This window comes from Nyctereutes procyonoides, unplaced genomic scaffold, assembly GCF_905146905.1.
Source record: "Nyctereutes procyonoides isolate TBG_1078 unplaced genomic scaffold, NYPRO_anot_genome, whole genome shotgun sequence".
NCBI classification, from domain to species: Eukaryota; Metazoa; Chordata; class Mammalia; order Carnivora; family Canidae; genus Nyctereutes; species Nyctereutes procyonoides.
This window is the reverse complement of record NW_026575037.1, coordinates 16,620,681-16,640,430: the sequence shown is the minus strand read 5'-3', so window position 1 is coordinate 16,640,430 and position 19,750 is coordinate 16,620,681. Positions and strand designations below refer to the sequence as shown.

Genomic DNA, 19,750 nt, shown 5'->3' with positions numbered 1-19,750 from the left:
AGCGTCTCAGGTAGCCACCTCATTGCGGCCACCCAGATCAACGTGCCCTTGCCAAACCCCCCACGCTCCCCAGGGCCAGCCAGTGTTCCTGACAGCTGGCAGCGGGCAGGGCAGAGCGAAGGTTAGGTCTGAAGGTCTGTGTAGTGGAAGGTTGTTTCCTTCGCTGAGGAGCAGCCACAGTGGATTTGGACAGGCTGCAGCTGTAGACATTAAAGTTTTTTTCTTCCACAAGCTAAATATGCTCGCTTCCTAACTACCTACTTACTCTCAAGCACATTTCCACATTATGGGAAACACAGGTTTATTACTTAAATCTCTAATAAGCTCAAAGTGGTGTGTCATCTTTAGAGATATTTTAACACACAGACACGTGTTTCCAGTATTGTTAAGGGAAGCTCGCCTGGTTTTGCATTTGCTTTACAAGGAAGACCTTACCAGATCTAGCCTCCCATTTGAATGCGCATGCTGCTGTGCACAGCAAAGGACCAGGGAATATTTCTTTGCACAAATTTAGTAATTCAAATAACTGTGTCTTGCTAGGTTGAACATGAGATAAGAATGCCCACTTGTACCTTTGAGTTTTTCTTCTTTAAATTACCTAAAGCCATGTTTTAAAATGCAGGACGTGTGAGCGAGTCCCCTTTGGAAGCAAAGGGCATGTACATGATTTCAGACTCTGGAGACAACTTTCGTAACCTTCGATCTCCTCGTTGCTACCCTGTGAAAAATACTCAGTACTCCTCTCTGTCGAAAGCTGGCTGAAGGCAACTTTGAGGGTCACACCTGAGGGTCCCTTTCTCAGATGGGTGCTTTTGTGGGACAGGAACAGAATTTTTATTTGTGGGACTAGATCCGTCATTGTCCCTATCTGCCATCAATCCCCACTCCCAGCCTGCCCTTCTTGGACGCAGCCATGACGTACCTCAGGAGTCCAGATGCATCCATCTTGGGAGTCCAAGCTCACATGGCCACTTACTGGGACGTTACAGAATGAAAGCATACTGGTGCCTCCTGGTTTAGCAGATACTCACACTGGCAAACTGACTTTTTGCATGAACCTAACTTTTATTTACCTGTTAACAAAATCATGGGGGTCCACTGCGTAGGCACCTCCTAGGTACACATGTCCCGGTGCTTCTGCAGGTTACTCTCTCTGCAGTCTCACACCTTCATCAACAAATACTCTAGCCCGACAGGTAGGTGGCTAGTACACCCACAAGAAACCTTAGTACTGCTTTCCTAGTAGCTTTAAAAATGTCCCACTTGGAATTTAACAAATGAGAAAGCATGTCGGAGGCTGGGTAATGTAACTGGCAGATGACGCCAGAGACCAGGGATTTTGCTCTCGTGTGCAGTGTGCGGAGGCTTCAAAGCATAGCTGCACACCTGCATAGTCAGGATGTTGGGGGGGAATCAGTCTCTTCCATCGACCTGAAAACCCTCAGGGGGGAAAAAAAAACCTAAGGTAAAACATAGAGCCTTAATCATCCTGTTAGAGTTGAACTATACACCAAACCAGGTAAGAAGGGCGGCTTCACAAACCTTCAGAACACTTGATAATCCAATTCCGCCTTCCACAATCCCTATTCACATGTCCAAAAAATGTTCATTAATAATTTAAACACTTAAATAAGGTTTTATGTTATCCGCTGGATCTGTTCCATCAGGCTCTAAACATCCTGTTTTGGGGGCCAGGTCAGAAGCTGCGGTTTCGCAGACCATTCCTCCCAGCGAGGCCCGTTTCAAGCGAGCACAGCAGTGCTGGCAGCTCCGTCGATGCACACAGAAGTGAGAACTTCCATCACCGCAGACAGTCTTACGGACGCCACAAGGCCGCTTCAGCTTATGTGGTTTGCTGCCTGACCTCTTTTTTTAAGGTACCTCTTCCTAATTTTGATCATCCATTTCACACTCAGTTTGGCAAACTCTGCTGCTTTAAATAACGCCAAGAAGGCCCCACAGAGAAGGGCGATTGTGTTCCAAGGGTTGGCGGTGATGATCTGGAAAACAGCAGCGAACACAAGCTCATCAGCTGGCTTCAACTCTGATTGCTGGGTCCTATCAGCGTTACTGCCAAGGGCCTCCCACCCCCAGGTTACTGGAGCAACACGAAAAACACCTGGGTTCTACGACGGCCCTAACTCCACTTCGTTCTGACTGTACCTTTAGGATACAGAGCTCGAGTCTGAGAAACAAGATACTAACCCCTTCCTCCCATAAAGTCATCCAGGGAAAAAAGTTGTGTTTCTCAAAAAAAGCTCTGCACAAATCAGATGTTCCATACTGAGGTTTAGATTTCTGGCCTAATAATGCCCAGTAAGTGAACTGGATTTGAAACAAATTTCCCCCAAAACCATACCCACTCTCTTGGGTCAGTTCCTCTCGTTTTCTTCCCATCTCACAGTTCCTCAAACTTGCCTCCACCTGGTCCAGCAACGGTCTCACCTCCTGGACTCCTGCCTCCTGGCTGTGCCCTCATTCCCCGGCCTGGGGTGCTTTCCTGCTACCGAGCTTACTGATCCTTCCCAGCTCCTTGGAGCACGACTCTGACCACGAAGCCAAAACCCTCTTGACTTTGGCAGAGACATTTATCCCACAAGCTCCTCTGGCAGCCGCTTACTGTCTGGAATGCGTCCCTGCACCGCTCCCAATCGCGCTCCCACTAAACGTTAAACACTTCTAGGCTGAGGTCACATCGTGGATTTCTGAGTCCCCGTGTGGTAACCACAGCACTCTTAGGTCGTTTAGCAGGGTGACCTTGGACAGTCTCACCGTCGGGGCTCCCAGATGCTAAATGCTTACACCGGCACCCCCGTTCAGGGCCGTGAAGAAGCTAAGTGACCTCAAGGGGAAGGCAGGCCTCTTTTGGGCGGGTGTCGGCCTTTACTCGGCTCGATGGGCACCTCCTACTGAATAATAGCTAAGTGAAAACTGGCTCATCACACGCTTTACGTGTAGAGCTGAAGGCGTTCCTTCTTCCACCCAGAATCCCGTTGGGTAAGCGGCACATGCCGCTGTGTACAGGGCCCTGCCGGCCCACGCTCACGGTGGTGCTCAGAGATCATGGAGCAGCTCGTGTCACAGAGGCCCTCCACGTTTGGGTCTCAGCCAGGAGGGGTGCTTCCCCTATGCCACAACCACATTGGGACATTCTGGAATTATCTAAGCGCCCATCCGTGTTAGATCAGGGACTGGCTCTGGTTCCCTGGAATGTTGAGCAAAGCTGTCCCGGCATTCCTCTCCTCCAAGACTGAGTCTGAGAACCTGGCACTCACTGATGCATTGTTAAATTTCTTTATGTACCTTTCTGCTCTGACAACAAATAATAAGGAATATTATCCAACAGAGACTCATTAAAATAGAATGGCTTCCAACAGCCATCATCTAGACAAGCTTAATGCAATCCATGCTTTCTGCTCGGTTCATTGACTCAACATCACCCTGAAGCAAGTACTCTGTACTAAGCCCTCTGCCAGACGGCGGATAAACGATGGTGAAGAAAAGATGAAGTCCTCACCTTCGCAGGGCCAGCTGTCTAGTGATGGCAGGGCCAATTAAGCACAAACAACCCAGAACGTGAATGTCACCAATGACAAACTGATTCCTGCCATGAGACAAGACGAGGACAGCCTGCAAGGATGAGTCAAAATACCTCAGGCAGGGAGTCTGCTCTTGTAACGTGCAGTAATACTCACATCTTGGACTTTCTGGATGAAAGGATCTTTCCATTCAAACACCACAAAAAACAACTGGGCACTTTTTTCAGCAGCTGGCCTCTGGTCAATGTAGTTAACCACACTGGTCTAGGTAAGAGAAGAGAAAGGAGGATTACTACCTCTGCCCCTCCCTGCCCTGGGTCACAGGCGGGAGAGGGTAGTTAGGGGATCTTGGACCTTGGTTCTCCCCACACCAGCTTCTGGGCGGAGAAAGCCAGACATCTCATAAACAGCATCCTGAAACTGGTACCAGAGCCAAGACTACCCTGGTTTCCAGTTCTTTGGGGGCAATGAATAGGATCTGGGATGTACAATAGGTGTTCTGGATTATCACCACAAGGTCCGTTATGTACCTGGACTCGGGATTAAACCATTCTCCACGTGTTATGTTCAGGCATAATCAGAAGTCACAGAAACCTCAAATTTCAAAATACTTGATCTTAAAAGCTGAGTAGTTCAACCCTTTGGGTCTACTGGGACAAAGTGCGACCTCACAGATCCACCCGGCTGAGCATTCCCTGGAAATATTTAGTAGGCGTGCTTGGGAAGATCGGGTTATCAACCACTAGAAGCTCTGCGAGGTGTCACGGAGAGCAGACGGGTGCCAGAGGCCGAAGCCCAGCTCCAGCAGGAGGGCTGGGGCCCCCGCCCCGTCTGAGCCCCACTCTGCCGCTCGCAGATGAAGTGCCTACACCACCGAGGCGTGGTCGGCATCAATGGAGACAATACGTACAGAAGGACCTTAAACTTTAGAACATGATGTAAAAATCCTTGTAAACTTCATTCAAAAGAGTTCACATCACCCACCAAGAGACTTCTAACTTAGGCCCTAACGAACAGCACAAACATTCTAAAATCTTTTTTTTTTTTTTTTAGATTTTTATTTATTTATGATAGTCACAGAGAGAGAGAGAGAGAGAGAGGCAGAGACATGGCAGAGGGAGAAGCAGGCTCCATGCACCGGGAGCCCGATGTGGGATTCGATCCTGGGTCTCCAGGATCGCGCCCTGGGCCAAAGGCAGGCGCCAAACCGCTGCGCCACCCAGGGATCCCAACATTCTAAAATCTATATACGGGTTGGGTTTGCCGGGATTTGGGCCCCCCTGGGTTCCAGTCATGGGGGAGCTGCGGGGAGACCGGGCAGCGCAGGGTGAGTGCAGCGAGTCTCCTCTCCGCCGCTGACGGGCCAGGGCCAGATGGGAAGGTCCTGGGAGTTCCCAGAGGAAAGTGTGGAGCAAAAGTCCGGGACGTGACAGCTCTCTGACAAACTAGGAATACTTTAAGGACCCACTGCCACGGGGGTCACCACATCTTAGGGGATGAGAAAAGGCCTGTCCTCTTGAAGAAAATTGGCTTTAAGCCCTTCCCAAAAGCATCAGATCTGCAGTGGTCCGAGGCCCAGGGATGGGGCGGACCCGGACGAGGACATGGCTTCTGGCCAATGAGCCTTGTCGGTGGGAGTCAGTCCTAATTTAACCGCCTTTCCCGATGCTGCCCCTCAGAGTCCAGCCCAATGGAACAACTCCAAGGAAGAGCAGAATTTTCTAAAACAGACTATCTCCTCACTGCCTCGGCAGGCACCCAGCCACCGATACGTGGGATGGCTGGTTCTGGGCGTGGATGGGGGCAGGGGGCAGCCACGCCAGGGTGGAAGTTCCAAAAGTAGGGGTGCGGCCTTGCTTTCGGGGGTGACTGACAAACAGCCCTCTCCCTCCATCCCCACCGCCAGGCCTCTGCCCAGGTCCCATCTCCGGCCGCTACTGTGGCTAGAAGCCCCCCGCACATCTCGGGGCTCCAGGCCGGTGGGCTGAAAGCCCTCACATTTCCCACTGGTAACACACTTTGGGCACATACCCAACATATCGTGACTTTCTTAGAAGTGATGTAACGTCACTCTTACTGTTCTGTTACACACTTTTCAAAGTATTCAGAAATAGAAAAAGGAGGAGATAAAGAAATTAACACAAAAAGAAAGCTAGTGGGCAGCCCGGGTGGCTCAGCGGTTTAGCACCGCCTTCAGTCCGGGGTATGATCCTGGAGACACGGGATCGAGTCCCACGTCGGGCTCCCCGCATGGAGCCTGCTTCTCCCTCTGCCTGTGTCTCGGCCTCCCTCTCTCTCTCTGTGTCTCTCACAAATAAATAAAATCTTAAAAAAAGAAAAGGAAGCAAGCTAGTATTTGCCCCAAGCATCTCAGTGGATCCTCCTGTGCACAGCACTCCAGAGGCCCCGTACCTGGTCTCTCTTCCCTGCAAATCACCGATCTTCCATGCAGCCTCTGAAGGCCAAGGTCATGGGCTGTGGGGGGCGAGTCACCTGCTCCTTGAGGTGGGGCGTCTCTTGCCCACATGTTTGCTGAGGACCGACGGTGGCCCAGGGAAGGGGGTGCAGAACACGTCTCCCCCCAGGCACGGGGCCCCTGCTCACTGTGAAGACTGCCCAACGCTCATCCCTTCTGCACAGCTTCTCTCCCTGCCCCCGGGGCCAAGGGTGAAAGGGGCCGGCCGGGAGCGCAAACCCAGCGCCACCTACCTCCTGCCGGAACTCCACGGCTTCCCGCCCGTCCTCCTCCTTGGTCTTCACCAGGGACATCTTGACCCAGGTGCGGAAGCCCCCGGAGAACTTCCAGCTGGAGTAGGCGCTCTCACAGGCCTGCATGAAGCCCACCCTGTCTGGGCTTGGAACACAAAGAAAGGGCCACATGAGGCCGGACAGCAGGATTCAAACTCCAGCCCTTGCCTCCAGCCAGTTGCCTGGCTGCACCGCCAGGGTGCTGCCCACTTCCTGCTTCCTTTCCAGGCTCTGCTTCTTGGTTTTCATACGGAGGGAGAGTTGTCACCCACCTGGAGGGTGGGGGAGTCCCTCCTCCCAGAGCGCTGGCCCCGTGCCTGTGGGTGCGTCGGCCAGCCTCACGACTCTGACCTTGGTGGCCCCGAGGAGCCTCGCCGGCCTGCCAGCCTCCTCTGGGAGGCCCAGTAGGGGACCACACGGACACCCGTGGCATCGGCCCAGCCAGCACCTCCCCCAGGGGGATCTGGGGGTCACACAGAGCAGAAGAGACCACGGCAGAGGCTGCAAGCTCTGAAATGGAAGGATGGAGCAGCGGGATGTGAGCCAAGGGGAGGTGGTCCTTGGCCACAGCCAGGGGAGCGGCCCCTCCTCCGTGGTGACAGCCACCCGCCTTCCCTTAAATGGAGCCCTGGGCTCTGAGGGACCTGAGGCAGGCGGGCTCGGGGAACATGCAGAGAACGCTCCCAGTCCCAACGAGCACTCGGCCCCAGAGAGGGCACCAGCGTGTCCCCCAGGCAGACAGGCACTTTCATCCCCATATTAAACACACTCGACAGGAATCCCTGGGTGGCTCAGCGGTTTAGCACCGCCTTTGGCCCACGGCGTGATCCTGGAGACCTGGGATCAAGTCCCACGTCGGGCTCCCTGCATGGAGCCTGCTTCTCCCTCTGCCTGTGTCTCTGCCTCTCTCTCTGTCCCTCTCTCTCTGTGTCTCTCATGAATAAATGGGTAAAAATCTTTTTTAAAAAATAAAAATTTTTTAAAAGATAAATGAATAAAAACATGCAGCAAACCCACACTGAGCCCACACTGCCCCTGACACCGCAGGGGAGACCTGGCCAGAACTCAGGGGGCTCAAAAGGTCCCAGCAGCGACAGGACCCAGCCTCTCTGCCTGTGGGTCCCAACACTCACCACCCAGATCTGCTTCACTTGTGAAGCCGGGTTTCCCGGGGCAGCTGAGCTCCGGGTCAGTCCCCGGGCCCAGGGGTCACCGCCGCCCCAGCCCCTGCCCCGCCCCGGGATGCGCGAGCTGGGACGGGACGGCGCACGGCAGGCCCGCTGCGGACTTAAAAGGCCACCTGTGCAGGAACTCCTGGAAAGATGAGAAGAGGAGGTAATCGATGGCACTGAAGTCCTCGCTACTCTCATTCAGGCGGAACTGGAGGAAGACCAGCTCCCGCTTCTTCACTTCCCGGGGTCCCTGCACAATCAGGGCGGATTTCTGCAGAGACAAAGGCCAGAATTAGCCCTGGGGGAGCCCAGGGTGCTGTGCTCCTGCCCCCCACCCCTACCTTTGTGAGACCCCCTCCCGCCCCAGACACAGAGTGTGAGTGGAAAGCTGCTCGCCCCGCAGACCCCAGAAGAGCACAGGCCACCCCCACCACCCCCTGCTCTCTCCTGCTCACCTCTCCAGCTCACCAGAGCTGAGAGCCACTGGCCTCCGTCCACTTTTCTCAGTGGCTCCCTGCACTAGGGGGCCCTTTACTTAGGATGCTGGTGTCTCAGTCGGTTGAGCATCTGAATCTTGATCTCAGGGTTGTGAGATCGAGCCCCGAAGTCAGGCTCCCTGTCTGAGATTCATTCTTTCTTTCTCCAATAAATTAAATAAATACATACATGCATACATACATACATACAAAGGATGCCAGCTTACATCCATTGCACATACAAATGTTCTCTTCCAATCTGTCACTTTTCCATTAACTTTGCTTCTAATGCCAGTTGTTAAATGAAGCTTTAAATGTGATATAGTAGTATCTGTAGATCTTTTTCTGTGTGGCTTCTGGGTTTTGCTTGCCAAGGAAAACCAATATGACATCAATGTTCTGTATTTCTTTTTTTTTTTTTTTTTGAGAGAGAGAGTGCATGTGTGCCCTTGAGAGAGCGTGGTGGGGGGTAGAGGGAGAGATTCCCAAGGGGGCTCCCCGCTGAGCCCCACCCCAAGACCTTGAGATCATGACCTGAGCTGAAACCAAGAGTCTGACACTTTTAACCGACTGAGCCACCCGGGTGCCCCTCTCTCCTATATTTCTTTGTAACACTTAAACTTTTTTTACCTTCAGACGCTTTATATGCCCCGTTTTCAGTTTTATATCTGGTGTGAAATAGGGATCTGCCTTCCACTCCCCAGACAACAAACAGACGAGGGTTTGATCCCCGCGGATTTACACTGTCCCGCCACGTGTCCCGGCAAGTCCCCTCCACGGCGCCGCTCCCCGTCCCCAAACCCGGCGGGGTGATAATATTGTACACGTGCTCTTCTAAACGTACTTTTTAAAAACTAGATTGTTAAATTCCATGAAAAAACCAACTGGGACTTTTAACTTATGAGACTGGATTTAGACATTAATTTGGGAAAAAAATCTTTACATCAATAACTTTTATAAATGCTCTGCGGGTTTTTGAAGAGGCACAAAGTGCTACCCACACGCTCACTCTACACTTGTGTACGTACTGTGCTGTTCACTTTTTATCCTTTCTCCTTTGTGTCTATTTCATCTGTGGACGTGGGAGAGAAAAGTGCGAATTTAGTCACCCTTTAAGGCAACAGGTTTTTATTTCTAACAGGTTCTGCCTAAAATATACTAATGGAATGCTGTTTTGCATATCAGGAGTTCTGACTGTTAAATCATAGTGGAGAGTCCTAGCTTCTTCGCTCCGTCTCACACGCCCCTCCTGTACCCCTGCGCCCAGTACAGTCTACCGCCGCCCCTCACTTTTCCTGCCGCGTGTTGCATTTTCCCGAGAGATCTCTGTCCATTTTACTTTCCACCTTTCCGTGACAGGTCGAGCGGCCGAGGATGCTAACTGTTCCCACTTCCTCCCAGGGAACTAGAACCACTTCCCCAATCCCAAGTTTTCCCAGAACGGCCACCCCACTGGAGCCTCACTTCTGCCCCAGCTGCGGCCACGTGAAGAGGTTCCTGGAACGTGCACTGGGCCCGTCACACAGGGCACCCTCCCGGGGCGGGCCCTGGGACCACACCCTGGGGACGGCAGTGACGGGCCGTCACGGGCCACCTGCCCCCGGTGCCCACCGCCCGCACGCCCGGAAACACGCTGCCCTCTGGTCTCACCCGCTGTGTCTGTTCTGGGCTTTTCTGCACAGCAGCTCAGCCCATTCTCTGCCCAATGCATGAGCTGTTTTCTGGAACTGGAACATTCCAGGAACAAAGTGAGAGAGGCAAGGGCTTAACATCTGGACCCTGGGAGTGCGGCCAGCGGTGGGGACAGGACCAGGTCCCACAGGCTGGGAGGGCGGCGGCCTGAGCTGTGGCAGAGCAGAGCCTGCTACCTGATGAGGGCACGACAGGGGCGGGGAGGCCTGGAGGCTGGCAGAGCAGTGGTGGAGGCCCTGCTGGGCGGCTCTACGCGGCCGCACCCACTGCCAAGGGCCTGGGGCCTACCCACCACCAAGGCGCCTACCGGAGCAGGACAGCGGCAAGCCAACCTCCAAGTCCGGGCGGCGGGGCTGGAAATGCTGGAAATGGGGGTCGAGGTGGGGGGTGTATTTTCTTGCGTCCACTCCAGGCTCAGCCACGGAGGACCTCCACCAGGCACAACCTGCCAGTGGCCACGGCCAGGGGCCACGGTGGGCACAGGCGCCTCCAGCAAGGTGTTCCCTGGGTGCCTGCAGGGGCAGGACCTGCCCCAGGCCACCCCCAGCAGCCTCACTGGGGGGGGGGCACTCCCCCCCTTCCCCGCTGGAGCTCTCCTGCGCTTCCCTGCCCCTCCCACTCCTCCACGGCCATGGGCTTGGGGGCACCTGGCACCCAGAGAGGACAGGATTCCTCCCAGTTCATGGCTGCAGAGACCAACCATCACCCCGAGCTGGAGGCGGGAACTGCCCTCAATGTAGTTCCCAAAGGAACAACTCTCCTTTTGTGCCCTTATTTCAGGGCTGTTTGTAGTATTTAGTGCAATGACATCCCAAGGGCACAGCCTGGGTGGCTCAACCACTTAGCGCCGCCTTCAGCCCAGGGCCTGATCCTGGAGACCCGGGATCGAGTCCCACGCCGGGCTCCCTGCATGGAGCCTGCTTCTCCCTCTGCCTGTGTCTCTGCCTCTCTCTGTCTCTCATGGATAAATAAAATCTTAAAAAAAAAAAAAAAAAAAGCACAAGCGGCGCAAAGGGGCCTGGATTGAAGGTCAGGGGCTCGGGGGCAGTGCGGCTCAGCTGGGGTGCCAGGGGAGGGGTCCCCAGAGAGCCCACGCACAGCCGGGGCCCAGCTACGCGCCCCAGGGCAGCCAGCAGGAGCCGGGACCCCGCTTGGCGCTTCCAGGCTCCGTCCGCTCTTCCTTACACTCTAAAACCTCCTTTCCTCTTCATTTACACCAGCACCCGGCGCCCTGTCAGGAGGCCGTCCGTCCGTCCGGTCCTCTCCGACGATGCTGCTGGCTTCACGTTCAAGTGTCTAGCCAGCCTTCGCTCCCCATTCCCACTGCTGGCAGCCGGGCCGGGGTGCCCAGCCTGGGTGTGGGGTGCCGGTGCCCACCCAGCGGTTCGCGCTCGGCCTGTGCTCGCCTGGGGCTGACGGGCCTTGGCAGTGGGCAGGGACCCCCAGCAGGTGTTCCTCTTCTGGGAAGAGATTCCCCCCAGCACCTGTCGCCCTCTCCACCACGGAGGCCCCAGGCCAAGGCCTGCTCGTCTCCCTCTGCTGCCCCAGTGCCCAGGCAGGGCCCTCCTTGGGCTACACAGAGAATGTTCTTACCCAGACGCCAACGCTCTCCCCGGCAGCTCTGGGCGCCCTGGGAGGGCAGGAAGCACGGCAGGTCCCACCATGAGGCGGTCTGGTGACAACTGTCCCGTGATGACAGCCCTGCGCAGCGCCCTGCCCTCTGAGCGCGCCGACACGGAGCTGGGAGCCGCAAGGAAGGCTTTCGCCTCTACCAAAGCGTCTCCTGCGCCTGTTTTAGGGCGTGGGATTTCTCTGCTGTTTGCTCGGTCCACCCGACCCGATTTACATCTCACACCAGTTCAAAGTATCTCATCCAGTAGCGGAACCTGTGGTGGCTTTGTGGGGCGTCACGGCAGCTTTATTTCACTCTAGTTGCTGCAGGAGAGGAATCATTTCAGCCGGATCTCAGGAGGAAGCCTCGAACACACATCACCAGAACCATCTCGGCGGGACTCTTGACCTCAGACCCACCCCAGGAGCACGCGTGGCTGCACACCAGCTGTTAGTCTGTCCGCAGCTCCACCTCCCGCCGCTCCTGGGGGGCACCTGACCCTGCGGACACTGTGCACAGACACACGCGCAGCGCGCGGCCTCCTCCACCGGGACACCCTTCCTTCCTCTCTTTAATCCGGAAAACCTTTACTCAGCCCCATTCGATCCTTTCTGAAACAAGGATATGGGGTACAAGAGAGAAGGTGCAAATAAATATAAAATTCCTTTTCTGCCTTCAAAACCCTGTGCAGGTGCCACCATGTCTGGGGACCCTTGTTCCCAGACGGGATTCTTTATGTTGGCATATTTATTTCAAAATACGGATTCTCAGATCCCAGTCCTGCCCGGCCCATCCCCAGGAGGAACGATTCAGTTGGCCCATGTGGAAGCTGGAAAGCTTTATTTTGCAAACCTACCCTGGCAGTTCTGTTGGGCACTTGGGTATAGGACTCGCTTAACTATGTCACACTGGCCTCACGCTGCAGCCCTCCGTCCGTCCATCAAGGACAGGCTCTAACCACGCTGTCAGGAATCCCTGAGGATCACTCAGAAAATGCTGAAGCCCTCACAGCCCTTCCCGGTGCAGGTCAGCCAGCCGTGGCCATGACTCCACACGGGACAGGCTCACAAAGGGAGTGAGTCACCCCGCAACAGGAAGAAGACTGAGGCCCACGGGCCATGGCGCTGCCACGGGGCACAGGGTGTCACAGGGCAACGGGAGTTACCAGGGTCTGGTTGGAGAACGGGTCCGGGTAGTTGATCCTCTGGGTGGTGCAGTTCATGTCACCCGGCTGGCCAGGGCTCCTCAGGGGTGGAATGACCTCGTAATGGTGCTTGCAGCTGAGCAACTGGGCCTGACCCGGGTACAGAGCAATCCCTCGGGGGCACAAAGGGAAGAAAGGGAGTGTCAGAGTCACGGTCCCTGATCGCACCCCTCAAATTACATTGCACGCTCTTTTCACACCCACCAACAACCCAAGTTCAAGACTCCCTACTCTAACGATAGACACAATCCCCTTCCCAGAAGGCCCCTCTCCTGGCTTGTGGTGCAGCCTCCCTGGTGCCTGCATCAAACCCCACCCTCCTTCGCAGTCCTGCTCGGCACACCCGAGGGTGCCTCAGTGACTGAGCCTGGCAGCGCCAGCCCACTGGCACCACCGCCCACCTGCGGATTCACTGGGAGAGGCCCTCACTGTGGCACTGCCCACATCTCACCTTGCCTCTCACCTCCTGCTCTGATCAAGGGCCCCAGGTGTGCAAGTCACACCCCAACGGTCCCTCCCTTCCCCCACCCCTGGCACCTCATTCAAGGCTCTACTGATGGCACCTGTCCAACCTCCGTGGCAGAAACAGGTGATAGCAGCACGTGGCACCAGGCACAGGCACAGCTCAGAGAGGCCCAGAGATCAGAAAGAGAAAGTAAAACCCACAGATAAAGGGACCAGAGCAGACACACAGAGAAGAGGGACAAATACAAGATAGGCCAAGATGGGCGAGGAAGCTGCAGGCAGCACCCTTTCCAGAAGCCCAGGCAAAAGGCACCTGGGCCTCTGGCTTTGCCCTGTGGGCAGCCATGCAGAGGGAGACTCAGGCCCCCTGTGGGCAGAGCCCGTGCACACAGCAGGTGGACACAGCCGGAGCCCTCAGAGCCCAGGCCTGCTGGTTCTCGCCCACACTTCCAGAGCCCAGTGCCAGCCTCACTGCCCTGAAGCAGACACTACACCCTACAGCAGAGATGACCACCTCCTCAGGGACTGGCCTCCCACTGGGCCAGGAAAGGTAGGGAGCCCCCTACCCCTAGGGAGGGCCCCAACACCTCTGATTGGCTTTACCTCCCCTGCCACCCCTTCACTCCCACTGCTCCTCATCACCGGCCTCTAGCTCCAGGCAGGCTAGACACATCCTCTATAGAGATGCCCTCTGTCTCCCTATGCTCACCTTTGCTCCTGCTGATCCCCCTTCCAGAAAAACTCTCCCCTCATCTATCAAAGCCCAGCTCACATCCTACCTCTGAGCTAAGCCTTCCCTGCCCACCCCAGTTATGCAGTGACCAGGCCCCATCCGCCCCTCTGCCGGGCACAGGACACTCTCTGCTGGGTACAGACAGCAGCTCCCCGGGTGTGGACTCTACACCTAGACTGTGCTCAGGGTCCTCTGCCTCTGAGGTGCCCAGCACAGTGTGGGAGGGCATCGGGGCTCGTTGGTAAGCCGACGCCCAGACCTGGGCCCTGATGCCCATCCGGGGCAGGCTCTACCTGGGGCGTCATAGCGATCCACCTCCTTGTAAGACACCGACATGACAGGGTGCTTGAGCTTCTCACGGAAGTCGGTGATGGTCTGGTAGACCAGGAAGACGGCCACCGCCATGAGCAGCAGGTAGATGAAGATGAGCAGGACCGAGAAGACGTTCTTCAGGCAGGCCTTGCTGAAGCGGAGGCTGCTGGAGGCGGACTCGCTGTCCAGGCCTGAACGACAGCATCACACGGGTGACCCCCCAGGCCCTCCACCTGCTTTACCGAGGAGGCGAGGCCACCCGCACGCCCCACCTTCCCACCTCAGCCCCCTCCCCCGAACCCTAAGGCATGGCGGGGTCGACTTGCACTGTGCACTTCCTGTGCCAGAAAGGGGGCTCCAAGGGCAAGGAGACAGTTATTCTCTTTAAGAACCTCCTAACTGGAAGACAGAGTTCCAGTCCAAGAAGGAAACCAGCCCCAACCTACTTTTCTGGCCTGGTCCCTTCCCGTCCCGCTCCTCCGGCCCCCCCTGCTCCAGCTGTGCTAAAGGACTTTGTGTGTGTGTGTGTGTGTGTGTGTGTGTCCCCCGCCCCGCGTGCAGATCCCCCCTCGGCCCTGGGCCCCTCCACATCTGCTGTCCCCATGCTTGGCCTGAAGCACTCTTCTTCCCCAGCTGACTCCTGACTCATACTTCGGGCTCTGGTCTAGAAAGGCCTTTCCTCAGGAAGCCTTCCCTGACCCATAAACTGAAGCCAAGAAGAGGGGCCTCGAGAGAAACCAAACCTGCCAACACCTTGATCTCGGATTCCCAGTCTCCAGAACTGAGGAAAAAAAAATTCTGGTGTTTAGGCCGCCCAACCTGGGCTACTTCGGTAGGGTTCCCCCAAGCCTGAGACATTCCCGTGGGCTCCCTGCGCTGTCTCTATTCCTTGCTGAAACTGGCGCTCCCCAGGGGAAGAGGTCTGTTCCCTCCACAGCGGCTACGCCCAAGGCTGAGGAGATGTGCGAGTTTAAGTTCAAAAAGGTAGGGGATCCCTGGGTGGCTCGGTGGTTTAGCGCCTGCCTTTGGCCCAGGGCGCGATCCTGGAGTCCCGGGATCGAGTCCCGTGTCGGGCTCCTGGCATGGAGCCTGCTTCTCCCTCTCCCTGTCTCTGCCTCTCTCTCTTTCTCTCTCTCTCTATGTCTATCATAAATAAATAAATAATAAATAAATAAATAAACAAACAAATATAAAAAACAAAACAAAAAAAAAAGGTACACGCTCGGCTTCTGGCTTCCAACAACAACCCTTCTACAGACAACAATTACAGAATTAAGACAAAAGCCTTAAAAATCATGTGAAGGCACTGGAGAATGACCAAAAACAGGCAGAAAGGAGAAGCATCCATCTTTGAAGGAAAAAAAACTGCACCTGATCAGATTTATAAATTTGCATGTTTTGCCTGAGGGTGCTCACCATCCCCATGAGGCAGAGCAGTCAGAGTTAAGGGGAACCTTGAAAGGGATGGGGAAGGTGAACCTGCAAATCTGCAAATAAAATAGGTTTAAATTCTTGGCTGGAGACACCAGAGGACCCAAGAAAAAAAGCAGCAGCTGGAAACTAGAAGAAGCGAGAGGAGATTTCAATTGCTGCTAATACAGGGAACCTAGGAGTTTAGAACTTGAGTCTCATAACATTAACTACCTGCTAAGACAAAAATCCTTCAGAGGCTTGTAACAGAATCCAGAATCTCCATGATGTACCAGTATCATGTCTAGTGTTGAATCAGAAATCACTAGGCATGCAAAGAGACAAGAAAACGTGACCCAGGTATGCCTGGGTGGCTCAGTTGGTTGGGCGTCTACCTTTGGCTCATGTCATGATCCCAGGATGCTGGGATCGAGTCCCACACTGGGCTCTCTGCTCAGCAGGAAGTCTGCGCTACCCTGCCTACTTGTGCCCTCTCTAATAAATAAAATTAAAAAAGAAAAGAAAAGAAAAGAAAAACGTGACCCATACTCAAGGAAAAAAGTAGTCTATAGAAAACCAAAGCCAAGATTACTCAGATGTTGCAATCAGCAGACAGGAACTTCATAGCACTTGAATGAGCTAAAGAAAAATATATAGATACAGAACAGACAAAGGGAAAATAGAGAAATGGAAATTATAAAAAAGAACCAGGGACACCTGGGTGGCTCAATCAAGCATCTACTTTTGGCTCAGGTCATGATCTCAGGGTCCTGGGACCTGCTCAGTGGGGAGCCTGCTTCTCTGTCTTCCACTGCCCACCCCCACTCATACTCTTTCTTGCTATCTCTCTCTCAAATCAATTTTTTTTTTAAAAAAAAAGGACCAAATGGAAATTCTAAAGCTGGAAAGCAAATGAAATGAAATATGCACTGCACTGTCTTAATAGCAAAAGAAGCCAGAAAAAAAGTCAGTGTATTTGAAGTTAAATGAACAGAAATTAACGAATTTGAAAAAAAATAAACAAAACTGGAGGAAAAAATGAACTAGATAACTGTGCAACAATATCCAGCAGTCTAACAACATGTCTGAAGAGAGAAAATGGGTCACGAAGAGTATTTGAAAAAATCATGGCCCAAACATCCCAAAACTAGAGGAAAAAAAACATCAATTTGCAGATCCCAGAATCTCAATACATGCCAAGCAGAATAAATAAGAAATCACTTCTAGGCAAATCATTGTCTAACTGCAAAAGCAAAGTTAAGAGAAAAAAAAATCTTGAAAGCAGGGCAGCCGGGATGGCTCAGTGGTTTAGCGCCGCCTACAGTCCAGGGCATGATCCTGGAGTTCTGGGATGGAGTCCCATGTCGGGCTCCCTGCATGGAGCCTGCTTCTCTCTCTGCTGTGTCTCTGCCTCTCACTCTCTCTGTCTCTCATGAATAAATAAATAAAAATATTTTTTAAATAAAATAAAATCTTGAAAGCTGCTAGAAAAAAAAAGACATTATATGCAGGATATTATATCTAACGATAAGTAACTTTTGATCAGAAATGATGGAGGCCAAAAGGCAATGGAACATCTTTAAAGGGCTGGAAGAAAAAAAATTTGTCAACCCTGAATTAAAGTCCAGCAAAACTTAACCTTCAAAAAATGAAGGTGAAATAAAGATATTTTCAAACAGGGCAGCCCAGGTGACTCAAGTAGTTTAGCGCTGCCTTCGGCCCAGGGTGTGATCCTGGAGACCCAGGTTCAAATCCCACATTGGGCTCCCTACATGGAGCCTGCTTCTTCCTCTGCCTGTGTCTCTGCCTCTCTCTCTCTCTCTCTCTCTCATGAATAAATAAATAAAATCTTCTAAAAAAAAATATTTTCAAACATAAAAGCTGAGAGAATTCATTGCCAATAGATCTGTACCACAATTCTCACTAAAGAAATTCTGAAAGCCAAAGGGAACTAACACTAGATAATAACTCTCAAACGTACAGGAAGGAATAAAGATCACTGAAATGCTAAACAGGTGGGTATATATAAAAAGCTATGTCTTTTTAAAACATAAGACTTTCTAAAGCAAAAATTATGTAACAGTATGATATGGTTTATAACTTGCAGGAATGAAGAATGGAGAAACAAAAAATACATGCAACGAAGAGAAACCAGCAGAATGGTAGAACCCAATCCAACCATATCAATAATTCCATTAAATGTAAAGACACTGGGACCCTGGGTGGCTCAGCAGTTAAGCGTCTGCCTTCGGCTCAGGGAGTGATCCTAGAGTCCCGGGATCGAGTCCCACATCAGGCTCCCTGCATGGAACCTGCTTCTCCCTGTGTCTCTGCCTCTGTCTCTCTGTGTCTCTCTCATGAATAAATAAGTAAAATCTTTAAAAAAAAAAAAAGTACAATCTCTATAGATAGATAGATAGATAGATAGATAGATAGATAAAATAAATGTAAAGAGACTAGAGGAGGGGCCAAGATGGCAACATAGGAAGACCTTGAACTCATGTCCTCCCATGGTCACACCAATTCCACACCCACATATAGAGCAATTCCTCCTGAAGAACTAATGGCTGATCGAATAGCTTTTGCACAACAAAAGAAGAGGGACCAACAGAGAAGGGCACAAAAGATGGGAACACAGTAACAACAGACACCCCTCCCCTGACACTGCAGACTGTAGTAGAGGGGGACCACACTGCAGAACCCTTGTGCAGATTTACCCGCCCTGGGGCACACACACAAAAAAAGCTATGGTTTAAAATGTTTAAATGACTAAAGATGAAGGAAACCCATTCACTAACCCTACAGCATCTAACAAATGGTGGGGAAATTGCTAGAATCTTCTCTGGGGTCAGAGGTACTGGTGAGCACCACTGTTTACATTTCCCTTCCACCTTGGTAGCACAGATAAGAGCAGAGGCTGGATGCTCTAGCCTGTCTACTACCTCAGTGAGACTTGGATCCCTAGCCCACACCAGCTCTAGCCATATTCCCAAGGTGCCCCCCAGCCACATCTACCCAAGCACCAGTTGACCCACCAAGATGGCCCCTGCAGAGAACACCTAGGGACCCCTAACTGGCACCCACTACAGCTTCAGTCAGCCAACCAAAGCTGCCAGGCACACACAGTCTATGCAGGGAAGTTCCTACACAAGGCTACTCTTTGAAAACAGGAGAGGTAGCTCTTTCACCTAATTCATAGAAACAAACACAGAAAGTCAAACAAAATGAGGAGGCATATAAACATGCTCCAAACAAAAGAACAAGACAAACCTTTAGAAAAAGAACTAAACAAAGACAGAGATAAACAACCTACCTGATAATAGTCATAAAGAGACTCACCAGGCTTAAAAGAAGAGTGGAGGAACTCAGAAATTCAACAAAGAGATAGGAAATATAAAAAGAACCAGCCAGAGTTGAAGAATATAGTAACTGAAATGAAAATACAGGAGAGGACATCAACAATAGATTAGCAGATGCAGAACGGATCAGCAATCTGGAAGAAAGAATAATGGAAAGTACCCACTGAACAGCAAAAAGAAAAGAAATGTAAAAAAAAATATGGACAGATTATTAACAGATGAATGAATAAAGAAGATGTGGTATATATATATACAATGGAATACTATTCAGCCATCAAAAAAATGAAATCTTGCCATGTGCAACAATGTGGATGGAACTAGAGGATATTACACTAAGTGAAATAAGTCAGAGAAAGACAATTATCATGTGATCTCACTCATGAATTTAAGAAACAAAACAGAGGATCATAGGCTAAGGGAGGGGAAAATAAAACAAGATGAAATCAGAGCGGGAGACAAACCATAAGAGACTCTTAATCATAAGAAACAAAACTGAGGGGGATCCCTGGGTGGCGCAGCGGTTTGGCGCCTGCCTTTGGCCCAGGGCACGATCCTGGAGACCCGGGATCGAATCCCACGTCAGGCTCCCGGTGCATGGAGCCTGCTTCTCCCTCTGCCTGTGTCTCTGCCTCTCTCTCTCTCTCTCTCTCTCTCTCTCTCAATCTGTGACTATCATAAATAAATAAAAATAAAATTAAAATTAAAATTAAAAAAAAAAAGAAACAAAACTGAGGGTCACTGGAGGGGAGGAGGGTGGAGGGATAGGGTAACTGGGTGATGGGCATTAAGGAGGGAATGTGATGTAATGAGAATTACAGAAGACTGATAAATCACTGAACTCTACCTCTGAAATGAATAACACCTTAAATGTTAATTAACTGAATTTAATTTAAAAAAATGGGATATAGCTGTCATAATATTAAAAATCTTAATTGAGGGCAGCCCCCGTGGCTCAGTGGTTTAGCGCCACCTTCAGCCCAGGGCCTGATCCTGGAGATCCAGGATCGAGTCCCATGTCGGGCTCCCTG

At 52.3% G+C, this 19,750-nt stretch overlaps 1 protein-coding gene across 2 annotated transcripts in view; it reads right to left on the bottom strand.

Annotated features, from left to right (window-relative positions):
• Window positions 1-554: 554 nt before the first annotated feature.
• Window positions 555-19,750, bottom strand: part of PACC1 (proton activated chloride channel 1) — a 38,477-nt gene continuing 19,281 nt past the window's right edge. Inside the window, exons 3-8 of one of the 2 annotated variants that reach the window (XM_055319569.1) lie at window positions 13,935-14,144; window positions 12,405-12,556; window positions 7,588-7,730; window positions 6,249-6,393; window positions 3,696-3,803; window positions 555-2,000 (exon numbers count right to left, since the gene is read on the bottom strand). In XM_055319569.1, the coding sequence (XP_055175544.1) occupies window positions 1,839-2,000; window positions 3,696-3,803; window positions 6,249-6,393; window positions 7,588-7,730; window positions 12,405-12,556; window positions 13,935-14,144 (920 nt within the window). In that variant the 3' untranslated portion in view covers window positions 555-1,838. Of the gene's footprint in view, window positions 2,001-3,691; window positions 3,804-6,248; window positions 6,394-7,587; window positions 7,731-12,404; window positions 12,557-13,934; window positions 14,145-19,750 lie in introns of those variants that run through there. The other variant, XM_055319570.1, reaches the window with a different exon arrangement.